This window comes from Carassius carassius, chromosome 4 (assembly GCF_963082965.1).
Source record: "Carassius carassius chromosome 4, fCarCar2.1, whole genome shotgun sequence".
Lineage (NCBI taxonomy): Eukaryota > Metazoa > Chordata > Actinopteri > Cypriniformes > Cyprinidae > Carassius > Carassius carassius.
The window spans coordinates 40115755-40138561 of record NC_081758.1 but is presented as its reverse complement, the minus strand read 5'-3'; the positions used below and the strand labels follow the sequence as shown (position 1 = coordinate 40138561).

Sequence of the window (22807 nt, the reverse complement as noted above, 5' to 3'; positions counted from 1 at the left end):
TATCGTTATCATTACATATCATGTAATAGTGTTATTCACAATATTATTTATATTATTTTACAATACACATAATTCAAACATACGTATGCATGCATTTATAATATATATTAATGTATAAATCAGTTTTTTTTATATATACATTACATTATTATGCATCATACTTCAAGTTCATTTTATTTGTATAGCACATTTACGACAGCCACAAGGCTGACCAAAGTGCTTTACAGAAGAGAAAATTATAAAAACGCACAGAAAGCAAACCAGATAAAGCTGTACATCATGTATATAACACACACACACACACATATATATATATATATATATATATATATATACACACAAACACACACACACACACATATATATATATATATATATATATATATATATATATATATATATATATATATATATACATACAACGTATGATGAATATTAATTCTAAATAACATTGTGAATAACGCTATTACATGATATGTATTGATGACGTGGATATTAAAAAATCTAGAGTAAAAATGTGTTGTATGACATATACAGTACTGTGCGAAAGTCTTAGGCCAATAGTATTTTCACCAACAACAAAAAATGGTTTAAGCTAGTTATTTCTATCTTTTGCTTTAGTGTGTCAGTAGGAAATATCAGTTTACATTTCCAAACATTCCTTTTGCCATTAACTGTAATAATAAAGTGAGTTTTGTATACAGAGGGAGTCTGATGACAGCCAGTGTTCTGATTTCGACATCATCAGTCCGTCTGGGATTACTTGAAGAAACAAAAAAACTGAGACAGACTAAATCCAGAAGAACTGTGGCAATGTCTTCAAGACACTTCAGGAAACCTTCCTGCAAAGCTACCTGAAAAACTATGTGCAAGTGCTCCTAGGACAAAAGATGCTTTAACAAAAAGGGTGGTCGCACTAAATTCTGATTTGATTTATTTAATAGAAGTCTATTTATAAAATCTATTTATGACATTTTTTTTAAAGTATCCTCATTTTACACCCTGTTTACACAAGTGACAAAATTTTAAAAGTATTGTTGCTTTGCAGGAACGTTTCTTCAAGCATTTTGGAGAAATTGGCCTTTTTCTGGATTTAGTCTGCCTCAGTTTTTTATTTCTTCATGTTAAATCCAGACAGACTGGATCATGGTGAGATCAGATCACTGGCTGCCGTCAGACTGCTTGTCCATACATAAAGTTCACTGGATTCTTACTATTAATGGCAAAATTAATGTTTGGAAATGTAAACTGATATTTCCTACTGACTGACTGTAGCAAAAGAAAGAAATAACTGGCTTAGACCATTAGTATTTTCACCAACAAAAAATGTTTTTAAGACTTTTGCACAGTACTGTGTGTCTATGTATGCGTGTGTGTGTATATATATATATATATATATATATATATATATATATATATATATATATATATATACAGCAGTCAACAACATTTGAAGTGGATCAATCAAAACCATTCATCAAAGTTGTCCTAAAACCAAAATGTGTTCTTGTCTTAGGACAACTTTGATAAACTTTTTTTTCCACTTTTTGATCCACTTCAAATGTTGATTACTGTATATATATATATATATGTGGGGGCTTTAGCAGTCTTAATATTCTTGTAGGTACTTCTGGATAATAACTTGACCTAGAGCCCTGTCCTTTGAGCCTTTCTGTAGTTTCACTTCTCACCACTGGATGGCGACTTAGTATAACGATTAAGGCCAGCAGGCACACCTGTGGTTTATTAACGACTTTCTTTGGATTTCTTTGTCTTCAAAAGAGACGTAATTCTGTGTGGCTATATTTAATAAAAGAGCTTTAATACTGTGACTTCCAATAACTAATTAAATGTCATATATATCCTAGTGGTATTCAAGTCCAAACTAAAAACCATTAGTTTTTGTGTAAGTAACTTTGCATAAAATCATCTTAAAACGCATAAAGTAAATGTTAGGCTATATTTTAAAATCTCTTTTTATTTTCCATGCCTATGTAAATAATCTTGTTATATACAGTACAGTATGCATTGACATTCATCGATTGTTTTTAGTTTGGAATACATGTCAAAAAAATGTAGGCTACTGTTTGCTCATTAACTGTTAAGAGCATATCTATGTGTAAAATTTATAAGAGATTTTATTATGTTCTGAAAAATGTCAAATTATGCTCATACTCGCCTCAAGACTACTGGAACAGTTCAAGAAGGACATGATAGAATTGTGTCAATGAGGTCTTGACATGAACAGAGATTAGATTAGACACACATTCTATCCAAGACGGTAACACCATGTACTTTATAAGTTTTGTAGAGTAGTGAGGGATTGAGAAATTTCAAGGATGAGCCATTCATAATGACAAATTCTGCAGGACTGGGTTGTGCTACATTAAGAATATACCATTTAACTCCTATAATGCCATTTCAAATTGATTATGTGTTAAAAAAAAATGAAGAAAGATTGAATTCCTTCAATTTGAAGGAATCGTTTAAAATTTTCGGATAATGTATTCTTTCTATTTCTTCCTTCATGGGAGCAGATTTGATGTTCCAAGATCCAAGATGATGTTTTTAACTTCAAACTGTTGCTTTAGGAAATATATGAGTTCTCTATTTATATTATTGCTTTGTCCAGTGAAAAATTGATCTTGTATGAATAAGGAGAGAAATATGTACAGACATTAATTGATAGACTGGAGTCATGTGGATTATTTTGATGTTTTTATCAGCTGTTTCAACTACCCATTCACTGCAGAGGGTAAAAAAATATGTATGTTAAGAATCACTAACCTGTTAAGTGTGCATCCTAAGAACAAAACTGTAATGTGAGCAGGCCAGACCAAAAAAAAGTTATTTCTAGATTTCTTTATTTTGTTCAAACTGACAGTCATCTATAAAAGTCTTGAAATAAGATGATTACATCAGTTCAATAACTTGTTTTCAAAAACAAATCATGCATGGTCTCAGTGACTTCACGGATTCCATCTTATTTTACAGATAAAGGCTGCTGTAACTGTGTAAAATGGAAACATTTACTGCACTATACTGTTGTTTCTGGACTCACAGCCTAAATTTCCAACCTAGGCTGCCAAGACATCCCATGTGGTTTATCACCAGTTGAAAAAAGCTTCTTTTTACCTATTACTTCTTTTTTTAAATCCTTTGGAATCATTTTGTTTATTCAAAATCAGTTTATTGTCCCAGCACAATTAGAAACATTGTGGACAAATGATTTCCATAATGACTTCCAGTTTCTCTTGAATTAATAAAAACAAACCTGCATCTAGAAAATTAATCAAATTTTGTCTAATGAAATCAAATCTATTCCATTTACTCTACAATAAAACAATTCAAAGAGGACAACAGTGGACCACACATGTCCATCTCTGCTTGAACATCAACACATTTGGATGTCTTTGACAGGCATATAAAAAGACTTGAGATGAATATCAGACTAGTGTCTGACTAAGTCACTAGTATTTGTACCAAAACTCCAGTTTTTCACCAGGAAACAGGCAGTTACATTTTGGTCTCACTGTCAGGGATCTTGGCATTATCACAATCGCTCTCCTGAGAAATGAGCTGATATGATTTCTTAGTTTCGGTCTCCTCCACTACAGAGTTTCCGATCTCGGGGTCAGTAGCATGCAGCTCGTGACGTGACAGGTGCTCCACGATGCCAGCCCCAATGGAGTCGCCCAAAACATTAGTGGTGGTGCGCAGCCGATCTCTGAAATAGCAGATGAAAACAAACAGATTAATTTATTGGTGGAAGTATGCTGTGCTTGGTCCAAGTATACCACAACTTCTTATCAAAGTCATCTCCTCGTCAATGTGGATTCAATCTCTGGTTTACACATCTGGATGTCACATGAGCCTTTTGTTGTGTTCTGAGGGCCTCATGTAGTTTCCGCTTAAGAAAAACAGTTCCTCCATCTCGTGTGTTTTTGCTGATCCATCTTTCCTAGTATAAAGGTTCCTCAGAGTCTGAGGCCTCCTCTAAGCCTCACAAAGCCTCTTCTGTTCTGTATGCTGCTTTAACCAGCACATAATCCGAACTTGAATTGAGCAACTGCTGTTTTGCTCTGAATGCGGTGAGAGTAAAGGTTGCAAGGACATTTTATCCAATATGGGTGCTTTGCTCAATGGATCCTAAACTCATTGAAAGCAGATATTTCATGACCATGTACCGTTAGATTATGGATAATGCAATATGAAAGATAGAATATGTTATGCTTATACCTGCAAATTCGTTGTGGGGGGGGGGGGGGGGGGGGTCTAGCAATTTTTCTTCTTTTAAGTCAGTTCCTCTGCAAATTAATGGGTCAATTCCTACAATTCTTGCTACTGTATACTGTACTCCTAAAGTCATTTCTGTTTTTCTACATGAACTTTTTGCCTTTTTAACTTATCTTTGTTCATTGTCTCCTAGTATGATTTTGCTTGGGGATGTTAATATTCTTATTGATATGCAGGCATCATATCTACAAGGGATTTTTGCCTGGACAGCTTTGGTTTAAAACAATTTATAAATTCTCCTACCCATTTAAAAAGGTCATACGCTGATGCTTGTGTGTTGTTCATGTGTAATTCTTTATAATTGCACTATTTCCGATGTATCTGTATCAGATCATATGTTGGTGGCCTTTAAAGCTCAGTTGTATTCAAGCTCCATCTGTCATTTCATTACATTCGGAACAAAGAATATTGATGTGTCCGGTTTTTTTTTTTGCAGGTCTTGCCACGCTTTTATGATAGCCATTTCAACTCCAGATTAACTGATTGCTGTCGTCTGGAGCATACAGTCTGGAACTGTACTCTGATAACTATAAGGTAGCTCTTTCAACAGATTATGTCAGTTAAATTAGTTTTGGTGAAGGGCACTCAAGAACCCTTTTTTCTGTGGTAAAAAAAAAAGAAAGAAAGTTAAAGCCACCGGATTCTTTTCCTTCTCATTTGTACTTTCTTGATATTTGTGAAGCTTTTATGTATTTATTTTTTTAATAGAAAATTTTTGAATATGAATCAACAAATTTCTGCATCAAATTTAGTTTGTTGTGCTTTTTATATTTGTTCTGCCCAACCTCTGATTTCTACTCTTTCCACTTCCTAGCACAAAGTAGTCTGTTTTGTTCAAAAATCTAAATCTACTACCTGTCGCTTGGATCCTTTTTCCAATGTATTTGATTAAAGCCCATCTACCTGATCTCTCTTCTTTAATTACTAACATTATACACTCTTCACTTGTTTCTGGTTTTGTTCCATCTTCACTCAAAACTGCTGCGCCAAGAAACCAGGGGCTGATTCAAGTTACTTTGATAATTTTCGTTCCATTTCAAATCTGCTGTTTCTTTCTAAAATACTGGAAAAGATTGTTGTAGCCTAGGTCCAGGATCATCTTTCTGGTAAGTTTGTATGAGCAATTTCAGTCTGGCTTTCCTTCACCTCATAGTGTTGAGACTGCATTAGTTAAGATTTTCAGTGATTTATTGGCTGCTGTTGATTCAGGACTTCTATCTATACTTATTTTACTTGATTTGAGCACGGCATTTGATACCATCTCACACAGTATTTTGTTGAACAGATTGGAGTCTACTGAAATCGTGGGCAATGCCCTATTTAGTCACTTCACATATTGATTATTGTAACACTTTTTTTATGGTCTGCCATCAAAGCTTCTCCATAAACTTCAGCTTAGTACAGAATTCAGCTTTACTAATTATTTGCACACATTACTCAAATATTAAATTCAAATTCCAAAAACTGATGACTAGTTCTTCAAATACCTTCTCCTCTACCAGATTAATGTGCAAAATTTAAGTACACTTAAAAAAAAAAAAAAAAATACTCACAGGAACCAATCAACAGCGATAATAAGAGTGATGTCATCAGTGGGCAGTCCTACAGAGGTCAGCACTATCACCATTGTAACCAGGCCAGCCTGAGGGATCCCAGCTGCACCAATGCTGGCTGCTGTTGCTGTGATGCTTTAAAATTATACAAAGCATGCATTCAAAAATAATTTTTGGTTTCAGTAAGATAGATAATTTAATAGTGTGAGAAATCAATTACATTTAAGGCAAAACACTACAGACAAAGTCATTGTTTGAAAAAGACAATGCTTGAGCCAGGCTTTATTCACTGTTCATATTTTTGTTCTGCAAATGTATGCAAAATAGTGCATTTTAAATTAGACAACACCTAATTTGCATATTTAAACATAACATTTCAGAACACTTGTAATACAAAATTTATAGTCTTTATGTACTGTGATTAATCATCTAGGGAACTATGGTGATATTAGTTAGAATGTTTTATGGTGTCTTAACTTAACTCAATAAATGTCCTTTTTTGTCCTAACTGTACCTGATGGTTAGGATCTCTCCAAAGTTCAAATCCATGTCATTGACTTGTGCAATGAAGATGGCAGCCAGAGCCTCGTACAGAGCAGTGCCATCCATGTTAATTGTCGCTCCAACAGGCAGCACAAAACGGGTTACACGTTTATCCACATGGTTATTTTCCTCTAGACACCTAAAGGTGATGGGCAGGGTGGCAGAGCTAGGGAGAGATAAATTGTCATCGTGTTTAAAACTTGAAAATGTACATGAAAGGAAAATGTTTCACAATGTTGACAATCTTTTTTAGTGGTGAGTCACAACGGCCTGTCAGGGTCCAAAATGCACCAAAAATAAACAAATGTTCCAAATGAGAACATATACGAACAGCATGTAATTGTTGAGTAAATATTAAAGGGTTAGTTCACCCAAAAATGAAAATTAGCCCATAAATTACTAACCCTCAAGTCATCCTAGGTGTATATGACTTTCTTCTTTCAGATGAATCCAGTCAGAGTTATATACAAAATTGTCTGTGATCTTTCAAGCTGTTTAATGTCACTGAGCAGGTGTTTCATGCATCAGTCCAAAAGAAGTTACCATACTTTCCGGACTATAAGTCGCTCTTTTTTTCATAGTTTGGCAGGTCCTGCGACTTAGTCAGGTGCAACTTATTTATCAAAATTAATTTGACATGAACCAAGAAAAAACATTACTGTCTACAGCCGCAAGAGGGCGCTCTATGCTGCTCAATGCTCCTGTAGTCTACCACTGAAAACATAGAGCGCCCTCTCGCGGCTGTAGACGGTAATGTTTTCTCTTGGTTCTTGGTTCTAAATAAATGCAACTTATAGTCCAGTGCGACTTATATATGTTTTTCCCTCGTCATGACGTATTTTTGGACTGATGCGACTTATACTTAGGTGCGACTTATAGTCCGAAAAATATGGTAAATAAAAAGTGCCCCTCCATAAAAAGAGTCTCACACGGCTACTTATTTCGATATAAGTCTCCTCTTTAGACTGCCGACCCCATACATCATCCGCCTAGAGCTGCTTCCATGTACAACATTAAAGTGATTATAACGTTTTAAATATGGATATTTTTCTTACAAAAATGCATTTATTCACTACAGAAAGCCTTTGTTCACCCCCCGGAGCTCCATGAGACACTTTTTTTAATGGATGGGCACTTTTTATTAAACTTCTTTTGGACTGATGCACGCAACACCCACTACGTGCCATGAAACAGCTTGAAAGATCAAAGACAATTTTTAATATAACTGGATTCATCTGAAAGTCATATACACCTAGAATGACTTGAGGGTGAGTAATTTATGGGTGAGTCATTCATGTATTTCATTTTTGGGTGAACTAACCCTTTTAAGCATGTTGTAAAACTCACATGCTCTGCTTTGCAGTAGCGCTACTGCAAAAGAAATTACATTTACTTGTGTTATTAATGTGAGTTCACAGTTAGTGCTTAATGTGATGAAATAAAAACAGTGAACAGCACCTGATGTCAAGAAATGTCTTTCTGTTGAGTTGGCCTTGCGTACGGAGCACCAAAACAACATACTACGCAACCAGCTTTAATTTGATTCATATAGTAGATAACAGTCAATTCATATAGTGATTCAAAAACATACAGGGTAACAAACTTAATTTCCAAATCATTTACACTTATGAGCCGGTCCAATGAACACTGGCACAAGTTAAAGGGAAAGTTCATCCAAAAATCAAAATTACCCCATGAGTTATCGTCAAGCAATCCTAGGTGTGTATGATTTTCTTCTTTCCGACGAATGCAATCGGAAAATATAAAAAAATGTCCTGGCTCTTCCAAGCTTTTTTTCAATAATCCAATAGACTGCATCTATCCATCATAAAAAAGTGCTCTACAATATTTCTGGGGGTGAATAAAGGCCTCATGAAGCTAATCAATGGGTTTTTGTAAGAAAAATATCCATATTGAAACTGCATTATCAGTCATCTCTAGCTCCTGCTAACTGTCGTATGTGCAATCACTAGAGAGTGGCTTTATAGCGGATGACATTCACTCTTAAAAACAAAGGTGCTTCAAAAGGTTCTTCAAGCGATGCCATAGAAGAACCATTTTTGGTTCCACCAAAAAAAAAAAATTCAGTCAAAGTTTCTTTAAAGAACCATCTCTTTCTTACCTTTTTATAATCTGAAGAACCCTCTTTCACCACAGAGAGCCTTTTGTGAAACAGAATTCTTCAGATGTTAAAAGTTCTTTATAGAACCATTTAAACAAAAAGGTTCTTTTATGGCATTGTGAAGCACCTTTATTTTTAAGAGTTTTTTTAATTAAATGTCTGTTGAGAATATGCCAGTCTCAAGAGAGTTTTGTTTACACAAGCAAAGGAAGTAAGATTTCCTCTTAGCTTATATTGAAATATTTTTGTTTACAAATCCTTGTTTTGAACTTGTAAGTTATGGAGCTAGATTTGTGTCTTTATTACATGCGAGAAAATTAATGATCTGAGAGAAAAAAAAAGTTTGAGAGAAAAAGTTATCACACTGATAGCAAAAAAGCATTTCATGAGAGAAAATTTTTTTTGAGAGAAAGTATTTTCTCAAAGAAGATAATAAATATAAATTTGAAATCTGTAAAATTATTTCTGAGAAAAAAATTCTCTCAAAATACTTTGAAAAAAAACTCTCAAATATATATTTTTTGCTATCAGTGTGAAAACATTTTCTCTAAAAAAAAATAAAATAAAAAAAGTGTTTCTCTCAGTTCACCTGCCGCATCTGCCTTATGGCTAGTTTAGTTGAGCACGGACACTCCAATGTTTGGGTATGATGATGACAAACAGCTGGCTGAGCAAGTTCAGTATCACTGAAGATTAAACATTAAAAAATAGCACTCATATTCATGAATGAATGTGTATTACATTATTTGCTTGCTAATCGCTAGTAAAGCTAACCAGCCATCATTCTATGTAAACTTGCAAACTCACCTGGTTTATGCTATTTTTAAATCAAATGCCAAATGAATGTTTTGATTTAGATAGTTTCACGCCTTATTTAGGGAGCTAGTTTCTACCTTTGCACTTGCTAGCCTCAAAGCACCTGAAGAGTAACTGCTTGTTCATACAACCTCCTGTACAACTTTAAACTAACATTAGTATGCATGGAAGGTGGCAACCCTATAGCTAGCTAATGTTAGACAGTGATTGATATACCGTTTGAAAGTGTCCCACCTAGTTTTGTTTAAAATAGTCTTTGTATGGTTGTTACACTACACGTTTAGCTACACTGCATGTGTATCTTTCAAACTCAGCTACACAAGGCTTATTCTAAATATTTTTTACCATCTAGCCGAAGTCTAGAGCTGACAAGGTAAATTGCAGGTCTAGGACTAACTCTTACATTAGCAACCCAATGTTCTAATGTTCATGAATATGAGTGCTATTTTTTAATGTTTAATCTTCAGTGATATAATATTTGAGATTAAAAAAAGTTTTGAGAGAAAGTATTTTCTCAAAGAACATAAAAAAATATAAATTTGAAATTGTTAAAATTATTTCTGAGAAATAAAATCTCTCAAAATACTTGAAAATACTTAAAAAAACTGTCAAATATAAAATTTTTGCTATTGTTATGAAAACTTTTTCTCTGAAATATTTTTTTCTCTCATGAAATGCTTTTTTGCTATCAGTGTGATAACTTTTTCTCTCAAACTTTTTTCAAAAGTTTTTTCAAAATCATTAATTTTCTCGCATGTAATAAAGACACAATTCTTGCTCCATAGTAATGCATGACCGGTGTTTTGTTTTGCTTTCTCCTCTGTGCTGGATGGATGCACTTTTTTGAGCTTCAAAATCTTAACCCTCATTCACTGCCATTAGAGCTTGGGAGAGCCAGGACATTTGTAATACAACTCTTTTGATTGCATTTTTCTGAAAGAAGAAAGTCATATACATCAAGCATGGTTTGAGGGCGAGTAAATCGTGAGGTAATTGTCATTTTTGGGTGAACTATCACCATAATACATAGCTCAATAAGTTTCTGGTTTGAATCCGTTTGATGATTTATTTACTGAATATAATTGTTTAGAGCGGGCGGCTACTGAATCTACTCATTATTTTCAGTGATATCCATATTGAAATGAAGCAAGTTCTGTGTTAAATGAAATATATACATTTTAAATGTATTTAAAATTAAAAGCTTACCTGGATGAGGTACCTAGTGCAGTGACCAGGGCTTGCAGAAGTCCAGCGATGAACACAAATGGATTTTTACGCGTCACAAGGAAGTAAAGCGAAGGCAGTACGATGATTGCATGTATCATTAGGCCAATGATGACTGTAATGGTGTACATGCCCAACTGGCCTCCCATTTCTGATATATCATCCATCTCAACAATTTTTCCAGCAATCAGGAACAGTATGCCGAGAGGAGCGTACCTGAGGTGGGAAAGCACATTAGATATTTTTTACTGTTACAGAAAAAACCTAGGTTAATAAAGTGTTTTTCTATGGTCATGTTTTGTCTCGTGGCACTTTAGACTGCGACTAAAATGTGTAATAACTTCAGCTTCATCAATCGTGCAACAAAAACTAAAAAAAAGAGACTTGAGCTGATTCTTTTTAATAGAGTCAGTAAAAAAAAGATTCACAAAACAGATTCAAACTCAACCGTGAGTTAGCAGGTTTTGAATCAGATTCATTCAATCACTGAATCATTCAGAACCGTTTATTGTGATCACAACTGACTTCCTTACTGCATGACATGTAGGTTTTTTTGGCCCTGTCAGATTCTAGATGAACCAGGAACCTTGATTTGATGTTTTATATATTAGTAAATCTTCTTTGTGTGTACTTAAACTGGCAGGAATAGCATAAATATTCTTGTGATATTTATGACACAAATACAGTCATGATTACCAGAGACCGAAAGCATCAAATTAGGAACAAATTTATAATAAAATGAACTACAAAAGCAACCAGGTTTAAAGTTATAACTTAAGTTGTTGTGGTCTTTACTAAATTATTGAGTTATTAAGCGTTTTTTCTTCATGTAGAGACACAAATTGAAATTCTGACTGATAAATTGCCATATACAGTATATTAAATATACTGAACCTATATTAGGTTGCCATTTAAACTGTCAGTCAATGATAACAATTAATTAAGATTTTAGACCATTTATAACTGCAAAATTAATGAAAAGATGGATTTCTCTGTTGGTTTCTTAGCAGAGTAATTCATTATTCCATTATTTATTATATATGTAAATTTTTTTTACTCTTTCCTCCAATTTCATAATGTTTCAATTGCTATTGATTCAGTTAGTCTGAAATTATAACCATAAAAAAAATCTGGCGGGCCCATGACCTTGTTTATCATATGGTTTTCATGAACTTTAAAAAAAAAAACTCTGTTTGTGAAAACCAAATTGGTAATGTGCTCAAAGCTGAAAACCTTTCCACTCTAAATCACTTACCACATGATAATGGCAACAAGCCTCATGATGGCTTCATTAAGACAGTCAAAGAAATCCCGTAGTGGCTGACCCTGTTCCTTCATGTTCCCAATGATGAAGCCAAAGCACATGGAGAAGACCACGAGTCCAAGCGCATTGATTCCATTAACCGTTCCCAGCACTGGTATCAACTCCTCACGTTTGAGTTCCTGCGACCCGTTATTCAAACTGAACAATGTCTCGTTTACCAGAACTTTAACTGTGACCACTCGCTTGGCATATTGAGTTTTAAACTGAGGAGGGTAGAGAGAATAGAAACAGTAACTTGGTTGTGTTTATCATCTAGATTTTTTGTAGTACTTGTGCATTAAAAACTTGTTTTAAAACATTACCTGTTGCGTACAAGCTTGCACTAAATTAGGAGGAAACATGTTTCTGTTAAAAAAATATGAATATAAAGTTATAAAAAAAAAATAATAATAATACAAATTTTAATTAAAAATGAACTTCATACCTGATGAGATCAAGGAAGGCATCTGCTGGACTGACTTGTTCTATTTTCTCCTGTTTGGTGAATTCGTCTCTAGAGCCTTTTCCCGGGTGGATGATTAGCACCATGACAATCCCGATGAATACAGCGATGATAGTGGTGGTGGTATAGTAAACTACAGCTCTCATACCCATCTTCCCTGAAGCTCGACTGTCCAGAGCAGCCATACCTGCACACAGGTGACGTCAGACTCCAATATTATAGTAATGCCTATAATAATGCATATAGTGTCTATAGTAATGAAGAAATCCCCTGACAGCAACAGCATATATTAGAAATACAGTGACAGACACATGCTCATTCTACACTAGAGTTCAAAAATTTAGGATTCATAAGATTTTGTGTCACACTTTAGTTTAAGGTCCAATTCCCTCTATTAACTAACTATTAACTATGACTTTTGCCTCAATAAACTCCTCATTTGCTGCTTATTAATAGTTTGCATAGTAGTTGTTAAGTTTAGGTATGGGCTACGATTAAGTAGGGCTGGGCGAGATGGGCAAAAAATAATTTCTCTGTATTTTTTGGGCGATTTGCGATATCTGATATATATATTGGTATTTTCATTTTTGTAGTAAAAAAAAACCAAGAAATCTGTATTTAATATCTATTTATTTCACTTACCCAATGTTGTCCAACAAAACAATACATATTAAAAGCTATGAAAACAAATAAAGTTAATGTAACCATGTAAGCCTTTATATTGTGCAAAAAAGGGTTAAAATCACATTACATTACAATCTAAAAACAAAAATAAGGCTTTTAAAGCAGAAGTTAAATTAACTAAACTAAAAATGAAAATAAAAGAGAACAAAAGCACAGAGTTGTGTTAGGTTATTTGGATTATTCCATTGCAGTCTCTTTACAGTCAGTGCTAAAAATAGATTTACTTGTTTGATTATAATTATAGCTTTCCTGTTTAATTGAGCTTTGTCTGTTTGGCACACATTCACGAGGTAGTGCTTGTTCACTGAAGTTTAGTGGAGAATCCCAGATCAGAAGGCTCATGCATTTCTGAATTCTTAATATTTTATATTTCCATGGCTTATCTAACATTTAAAAATGGAGGATATACCTGTGATATGTAAGTTATGCATTCAGGAAGACAGCACATCTCAACGCATTAAACAGCACGAGTAGCACACACAGCCTTTTAATTCTGAGCGTATGATGGGCCGAGTCGTTTAAACTACTGCGAAACTAAACTATGTCTTACCAGTTTTTAAAGGCCTTAATATTGAAGCTTGTCACATGTTAAGAACAATTGGATTAAGCACTTTCTCCGCAGAAGCTCAGTCTGTGTCCTCCGCTATATTTTTCAGATGCTGCCTGTCGTATTAAACTACTGTATATCGATATAAACGGTATTGCCTCATATCGAATCGCTTATAAAAAAATATCAATATATCGTTCAAACTCGATATACCGCCCAGCCCTACGATTACGGGATCTATAATGTGGTCATGCAGAATAAGGTATTTGTAATAAAGACCACCCCTGGAAAGAGAACTCTTCCGAACCCTCCCGCCTGTGTTCGTGATTTGGAATGTTCCAAAACGTTCTGCAGTGCAGAAAACAACAGTATTTAGGCTGGATGTGTATATGTGTTAATATAGACTTGAAAAGCATCTCAGGGAACATGTTTGTTCTTGTTCACCTGACGATTTAGCCGTGTGAGCTAGACACAGAGTGCAGTAGTGCGATCATTTTATAGAACTAAGATTCGTATTTATACATTATATAATGTATTTATATATTATATTTATATTGTTTAATTCATGCTAAGTTCTCTAATATATAATTTACAAGGCTGTTACTTAAGAGTATTCAAGTAGTGCTTTAAAGATCTGTTAATGTGTATTCATTCATTTATTTATATTTGTATAATGTTTTATATTTACAGAACCACACACATCTTTTCACAATAAATCACCCTGAAGTACATCCCTGGTGTGAGACCTAATGTTCTGACCCGACATCCTGTAGCCTTTCAATGAATCGGAATTAGAGTTAGACAAAAGTAGTCAGCAGTTTTCATGGTCCTTCAAACAGGATGTGTGGATTACTACAGACATGTCTCACCCAGAAAGAGAAGCCCATGCTGTGTGACCAAGGAGTCGAGTTAACCCTCCATCCTGCTTAGAAGATTTTGAGCCCAGTGGAACTGGGTCTGATCAACAACAATCAAGGTCTGACAAGGAGTACTGGAGGATGAACCAGCAAGTACTACAGGTCATTCCAGATCCATGTCACCAGTGAGCAAAGCATCAGAACATTCCGAATGGATACTGAATGACCAATGAAAGTGAAAAAGTGAAAGTTGTGACATTTGCCAAGTATGCTTACCCATACTCAGAATTGGTGCTCTGCATTTAACCCATCCAAGTGCACACACACAGCAGTGTGAACACACACCCGGAGCAGTGGGCAGCTATAGATCCAGCGCTGAACTGGGGGTTCAGTGCCTTGCTCAAGGGCACTTCAGCCATGGGTATTGAGGGTGGAAGAGAGTGCTGTTCATTCACTCCCTCCCACATACAACTCCTGATCTCCACCTGACTCGAACCGGCGACCTTCTGATAACTAGTCCAGCTCTCTGACCATTAGGCCACAGCTGCCCCTTAATGGGACAGTTCTTCTGAGAGAGGAGAATGCTGTATTGCAAGGGCAAGTGAAACAGCTGCAAGAGCTTACAGACATGTTGAAGGAGATGTAGAGGGAGAACCCAGCCTTGCATCAACAATCCAGCCAGCTCCCAGAAATCATTTCAGCATTCCAAGAGATGCATCAACTGAATGCTGCACTTTGGCATGAGCTTCAAAGCTTGAAATCGAAGTGGAGATCTCCACCTGAGTCAGTCACTACACCAATGCCATCACCACACTCACACTCTACAGCAGTCAACCTTCTGACACAGTCATACCGCACAATACCAGCTCCACGCTCCATGTTGCCACCATCGCCACTAAGAGACCACCACACCCAGCTGTTCTAGAGGGACCCTTAGAGCTGATTGAAAATCTGAGAAACTTGAATATTTATATCCTCTGCCTGATGTCTGCTGACCCTAGAGAGTTTTCAAGACGGATAATTGCTTTAGAGAACATCCTGCCTGATGATGCCACAGAACATTTCAAATTTCAAATCCTCACAGATCATCTAAAACTGGAGGAGGCTATCCTGGTGGCAGACTCTTACAGCAAATCCATATTTCCCTTCACTAACACCATGAAAGCTCTTGATAAGAGGTATGGTCAACCCCATCAAATAGCCCTGCAACGAATCGCTGGGCTGATGCATGGAGCTAGTATACGTAGTGGAGATGTAAGGGCCTTCAGGATGTTTGGACTGCAGGTGACAAGTCACATTCCACATCAATGTCCACATCAACTACTTAAATGCTCCTATACAACCATCAGCTAAAATCTCTCCCTCCATTGCAACTGCAGAATACTATATAGAAGCCGAGCTCACAGCCCTCCGACAGACCCAGGCAGATTCATTCCCAGATGAGATATTGTACTTGAAATTGGGTAAATCTCAACCAAGAAATAGTCGACTGCTTTGCCTAGACCCCGAACTAGATATCAGCACAAATCTCATTTGGGTTGGTGGTCGCCTCCTACATATCAGTCAACTAAACGAGGATACCATATATCCCATTGTCCTTAACCCACATCACCCGCTCACCAAACTAATTATTAAGGACTACAATGACCATTTGCATCACTCTGGACCAGAGACGGTGTTTGAGGATCTCAGAAGGAAATACTGGGTATGAAGAGGATGAGCAGCAGTCAAACATCACCAACGCCAATGTGCTGAATGGCAAAAATGGCGGGCTAAACCGCATCCTCCCAGGATGGAAGACCTCCCACCTGTCAGGTTGAGAATTCACCAGCCAGTTTTCTATTCAACAGGTCCCCATCTCTAAAGGTAGGACGGAGAAATGAGAAGTGTTGGGCGATCATCTTCAAGTGTATGACCACCCGTGCAATGCATATTGATCTCCACGCAAGTATAGACAGTGATTCATTCCCTTCGTTGGTTTATTGCTCGATGAGGGAAACCCCATGAAATCCTCTCAGACTAGGGGTGTAACGTTACGCAAACATCTCGGTACGTACCTCGGTTTTAAAGTCACGGTTCGGTTCATTTTCGGTACAGTAAGGGAAAGAAATGCAAACATTAAACTGCAGGTTGTTTATTACCATAAACTTTTTTTTAACAATTTGTTTACACTTTTTTTTAAATACTTTTTAATAAAATATATATAAAATAAAAAAAGAATAAGAAATAAAATACTGCTGCAAAGTTCTCCACTAAATAAAATATTCTCAGTCTCAAACCAATATCATATAATAAAATATTATGAAAAATATAAATAAATAACTATGATTACAGTGCAGCATTACCAATCCCAGCTTGTAGGCCTGCTCATATTTAAAAAATATATATATAACTTTTCCCAAGTGTAAAATGCAGCATCAACCGTTTCAGTTTTTAGACCTGCTCAGATTTCATTATTGCGTTGGACCGATCGGAATTAAGAGCAAAGGTCTGTTTAAATGCCGACGGGAGCTGCGTTTGAATTACAATCATTTTTTTCCTAGTTGTAGTGATGTTCACACTCGAGTGATGCCTTTTGAAAACCTTAGGCCGGTGACACACTGGCATATTGCACCGGTCAAACATAGTCTATTTTGCCGTCAATACTGTTGATGGTGTCCTTTATCAGTAGGTTTTATATTTATGCTCAACATGAAGTATAGATATTGTTGTCGTGAAGACAAGATTCTGGTCTTTCGGCGGTCTCCCTCTATGTCACCTACAGCAGCAGCAGCGTGCCAGCACCGCGTCAGGAACGATTCTGGTATGTAAAGACACAGAAAACGCGAAGCAGCCGCCACGCAACTGACACTCAGCAGAAACGCCACGCTCACGCTCGGTCCAGTACGAATACACGTACCGTTACACCCCTATCTCAGACCAGGGAATTAATTTCAAAGGTGGGGAAAGGGAGCTTCGGGATGCCTATGCTGCTCTTTAGGAATATATAGTATAGTATGTAGTATTGGAATAATGTAGTGACCTCTCTTATATTTGAGTTTTTTGGCAGATTTTCCTTCACACATCAGTCGATAGTTGTTCAATACAAGTTTTAAAGGAAGTACAATTTATGATTGTCTACAAAAGTAATTTAAGTCGAAGCTTTTAGACCAAGCATAAAATCAGTCAAATTTAGTGTGTCTAATCTTTTGATTGGTACTGCAAAGAAAGAAAGAAAGTCTCTACATTGATGCTCAACAACAATAGCTTGTATAGCAGTCAGATAGTATATTTCCTGAAGGTCACGGACCACGACTGCCATTCAGCATTTCTCTCTATAGGACTGAAACAGCCATTGTATTGAACCATGTATGTCTTCCATTATTGTGTATGGTGTATGTGTGTGTGCATGTGGGATCCTAAGTAGTGATCTCATGGCCCCCAACCCCATAAACCCCCTCAGCTTTACACCCCACAGTGGCCTGGGAACCTTCAGCACAGGTCATGTTCTTGTCCTGCTGCTCTCATTAGTTCTCCTCTCCATGGTAACAATGACTTCCCTTGCATGAGTCTTATAAAGTCTTATTCTCCTATACTACAGAGTAATTACCTCACATACACACACACACACACACACACATACACACAGTCTTCAAAGAGAAATTGTGTGTGACCCTCACAAAGAAACTTTCTAATGAGAGCTTACTCTCCATGGCCATCAGTGAACAGCCAGAATTTACTGATAAACTAAATCATGGTCCATCAAGAAATATTTCGAGCTCTAAACTTAAATATGAAACTGCAGCGGGTGATTTGAGTAATTTCTAAAATTTTGAGGAAAGGCTTGGTACTACTTTCTAAGAAACTTGGCTTATGGTTTTTATATAGTGGACAAAACCAGATTCAAACCATCTCTAAAGGTCAGCATATCATAGATTTAAAGGTGGATTATATTAAGCAAACTAGAATCTCATTGACTAAGATAATGGTTGTGGGCATAATGATGAAAGTAGCTGAATTCAGTCACTATAAAATAATTTGTCAGATCTTCAAATTAGTGTCACTGATCGCCTCTAAAGTTTGTCCTTGTTTTGTCTTTAACAGATTTGGTTGACCCCATGATATGCTTTAATACACCACGTGTGTGTGTGTGTGTGTGTGTGTGTGTGTGTGTGTGTGTGTGTGTGTTTATGTTTAGAGTGTTTGATCTGAATAGACCTCTCCGGTGTCACTGTGTGCAAGAGAGAACAAGACGGGAACAAACAGCGTACATCTAAGAAGATCTTTAAAGACAGCTGCTATCATGTCTGTTGCAATAAGTCAATATTAAACTAAAACAGACTCTATTTACTTAATACACATTTCTGTTCCAATTGTAAATTACATTCCAAAGAAGTCAACATTATTCCGAAGAAAAAACTATTTGTTTTAATTATCTTCTATCAAAATGTAATAATGTGCTCCTCCTCTTTTCTTTTCTGAGGGAATCATGAATATCTTTTACTTTTTAACCCCTTCGCTCCAGCCATCGGACTCCATTCTGGTATATAACAACCACTTTTCACAATCCGATCTATTTTTTCTATATAAAATCAAGTCATAGTTTTTCTCGTTGAATATCATGTTTCACTCGTGTTAGTGAAATGACTCGTGAATGCTTTTTCATGTGGACTCTATAGCATAAAAGCAGCTGTTTAACTATCAAAGCATTGTCTTTTTTATTCTATATAAGCTGTTTGTTCAATAGGCAATCCATAAATCTGTACAGCTGCCATCAATCTGCCTGGAAACTATCTGCAGCTTTATTTGGAAAGCAGCAAATGCTATTTATACAGAAAGTGTGTGTGTGTGAGAGAGAGCTGACTGAAAGGAGCCGTTGTTCATTTCTCTGTATGGTCACTTTGACCTCTGACCTCTTGTCTGTTTGGAAAGCGAGCATCAAAGCAGTGACCCCACACACTCTCACCTGCCTCTGTTTCTTTAAACGGGTTGAGCCCCTTAGAGAACCTATGTTAACCATCCTTAAGATTTATTTTGAAGCAAAACAGGCCTAGAAGCTGGAAGAGCCATGCTGAAGATCTTTTTAAAACTATTATATTCTTAAGCGTATATGGTCTTGGTATCTATAAAAGCAATTTGCAAATACATTCACAGCTGAAAAATCATTACAGCATCATGTGTTTATCTCAGACTCATGCAGTTCTGGCTTTAGCTGGCAGAGTTGCCCATGTCTGGTCAGTGCCTGGTGGCACCGTACCTGTAATTAAACTGGACACCAGCAGGGGGAGCACCAGCATCTGCAGCATTCTCATCAGCAGCTCTCCAGGGAAGGAGAAGTACTTCACCTCTCGATAGGACATCTTATACGGCCGCAGTCCGAATCCCAGAATGATACCTGCGAGAGAAACACACATGCACCTTTTTATTGGTTTGTAAAAAAAGATTTTTTGCATTTAGCATTTTTTTTTTTGCTGGAGTGTTTATGGAACGTTTGTTATGCACTAAAACAGAAGAAGTCAAAAATGAATGTCATGATTGTGAAATATTCTAAGTGTGTTGTACTCTGTGTTGTCAGTGCTAAAGTCAGAGCACGATACTGTCTTTGTCAGAACCAACCTAAAGAAAAGCTAATGGAATTTCTTTCACAATTTGTATAACCCATATTCTTCGATTTTTGTACTTTTGTTCAATTGTATGCCATTTTTACTCTCTTATTTATTAGCATTTTTTTAAATGTATTTATTTTGATTAAATTTTAAATATTCTATTGTAAATCTAAAATTGTGTGTGTTTTTCCTTTTCAGAGTAGTAGGCACACACAATCATCTCAACATCATCTCACCAACGATGACGGCAAGGACTGTGAGGATGACGAAGGCATTGCGCATGAAGCAGCCTTTGACGTCATCAGTGCTGATGTTCTGTACGGTGTTGCGCGCCCGTTGTGAGCGATCTGTGATGCCGTCCCGCAGCTGCTGTACTCGGCTGCGCTGCAGACGCGTCTCGCCATTACTCTGAGTCATGCCTGGAGGAGGCGCCACACCGGACACACCACACACCGCTGGACGATCCACAGGAAACACTCCGCTTCAGGTAATAACTGCAGAGAACAACATGCAGGTCACCTCTCTAATACAATATCCAAGTTATACGAGTGGTAACTCGATTTTTACATTTTCTGAAGAAAATATGAGTGCACCAAAAAAAATTGGTGTAGGATTTACATTGCAACAAATGTTACATTTACTAGTAAATTTCAAAAAGAATTACAATGAAAGAGCAAGTAACATTGAATTAAATTTTAGAAAGTAGAAATACTCAAATAGTATTTTCTTGTAATAAAAATACTAATTTACAACATAAAATAATTTTTACAGCATAGTGTTTATGGTACAAAAGTTACCGTAACAGTACTAGGATGTTGTTAGGAGATGCTATTGTGTTTGGATCACTATACTGTAAAATTGATTTTCATACTTGTAAAAAAAAAAAAAAAAAAAAAGATTATTGAAGTAAGCTTTACAAGAAAATAAAATGTCATTATTCTTTACTTATTCTTATTTTTTTATTTAGTGTGTTACTTGCTTTTTCTTTGCAGTTAATTGTAAAATTTACAAACAAATTCTATGTGATAATTGTTTCTACACCAAATATATATATATATATATATATATATATATATATATATATATATATATATATATATATATTTTTTTTTTTTTTGGTAGGTGTTTGCTTATCAAATGAGATTAAATGATCGAATTGAACTAAGGGACGTTTTAGCCTGCATTATCATCCATCAATTGAAAACCATGAATCACATCTTGAAGAAATGTAATAGCAAGATCGCAAGATTTAATATCAACTGTGCATGTATATAAAAGTAATAGTAATAATGTTGTTTGAACAAACCACTAACCTGAAGTATGAACAACAATAATAAAGATACTAGCCTAAAACTAAAACACTTAAAACAAATCTAAACTGTCAAAAAATTATTTTTCTGTGTGCATTTTACAAGAAAATATTGTTTCACTTTTTCTACTTTTTCTACTTTTGTTTTACATTTAATTAAATTTGTTACCTAATTTTTTTTCTAATTATTTGTGATATTTACAAGCAATTTCTTAGTGAAAATTGTTTCTACACCAGAAGAAACTGTTTTTATTATTATAAACTCAATTCAAGAGCAGTGAACAGTTCTTAAAAATAACCTTTTTTTCTCAGTGTGAAAAACGTTTGATAATCTAAAGGGCATTTTTCCACTATGTGCAATAGAAAGGTGCTATGGATGTTAAAGGTGTCTCCTGGAACCAGTGACGCTAATAAAGAACCTTCATTTTGAAGAATGTAGGATTTAAATTTTTGGATTCGATTTTTTTAGATAACTGTTACACATCCAATGTATCCAAATGTATGTTAATTTGAGTCAAAGTCAATCTCGGTAAGGACTTCTCGTATGGTTTGCACAGATGCAGCCACAATGCAAACATGTGTCACATTGATTTTGTTACAAGTGACATGAGCACAGGTCTCTGAAGCTCAAACACTTCTGAGTACTGCTGCTATCTTTCCACGTGTGCTAGGATCACAGCCAGACCAAACACTGCTACTCTCACTCTCACACACTCCGACTCACATGGTCTGAGAAAACTCCAACATTTAGAACAAAAACATGTTACTCACATCAAATACAGGATTCGGTCCAACCCTTCCTATGCCGAAGATCCTCTACGATGCTGAGAGTCTGGAGAGAAGTGTGTACTTAGAAAGAAAGTTGCAAGAGTTTGGAAGGAACCGACTGTAAGCATGAAGGGAGTGAATGAGAAGGACAGGGGAGAACCAATAAGAGTGGAGGGAAGTAGAGAAGGGGCGGAGCATGCTGAAAGAATGAAGCTCTTTCACACACTGCAGAGGAGGAGGAGCTGCCAGCTCCACTGTGGGAGGTGCTTTAGAAAGAGCTCCTCCCACATTCGATCAAGAGATGGAGGGAAAAGCATGTGTTTTGTTTTCAAGTAGCATCCACATGGTCTGAGACCACTCTGTATGAAAAATGTAAAAAAAAATTATAAGGTGTGATAAAAAAAACTAATTTGATCACCTAATATGAACATCTTTGAGGTGCTCTTTGAATTGTTTTGAAAAGTCATCCGGAACATGATAATCAGGTCTTGTACCAACTTGTGGGCACTACTAGTCAGTTAAAATAATAGTCATAACCCGTTTCACTAACCATAGTCTGACATATTGAGGCAAGCAAAGTTTCCAACAGAAAAACAAATGTAGGAGTGACGTGATTTTAAGGATCAGGAACTGATTGGATTGTGAAAAATGGGCATTACATCAATAAAATAAATGGAGACAAGGTCATCTGAAAGTCAAAGTTGTGGGGCTTGCTTTTTATAAAAAGATGAATTTAT

At 35.9% G+C, this 22807-nt stretch overlaps 1 protein-coding gene across 1 annotated transcript; it reads right to left on the bottom strand.

The window, feature by feature from the left end:
* Positions 1-2847: 2847 nt before the first annotated feature.
* Positions 2848-22208, bottom strand: LOC132140032 (excitatory amino acid transporter 1-like). Its single transcript, XM_059548800.1, has 10 exons — positions 22074-22208; positions 20230-20487; positions 19645-19782; positions 12303-12507; positions 12181-12223; positions 11810-12081; positions 10537-10770; positions 6364-6558; positions 5850-5984; positions 2848-3727 (listed from the first exon to the last, which is right to left on the bottom strand). The coding sequence occupies exons 2-10, from the start codon at positions 20408-20410 to the stop codon at positions 3517-3519; spliced, it is 1614 nt and encodes a 537-aa protein (XP_059404783.1). The 5' UTR covers positions 20411-20487; positions 22074-22208; the 3' UTR covers positions 2848-3516.
* Positions 22209-22807: the final 599 nt, after the last annotated feature.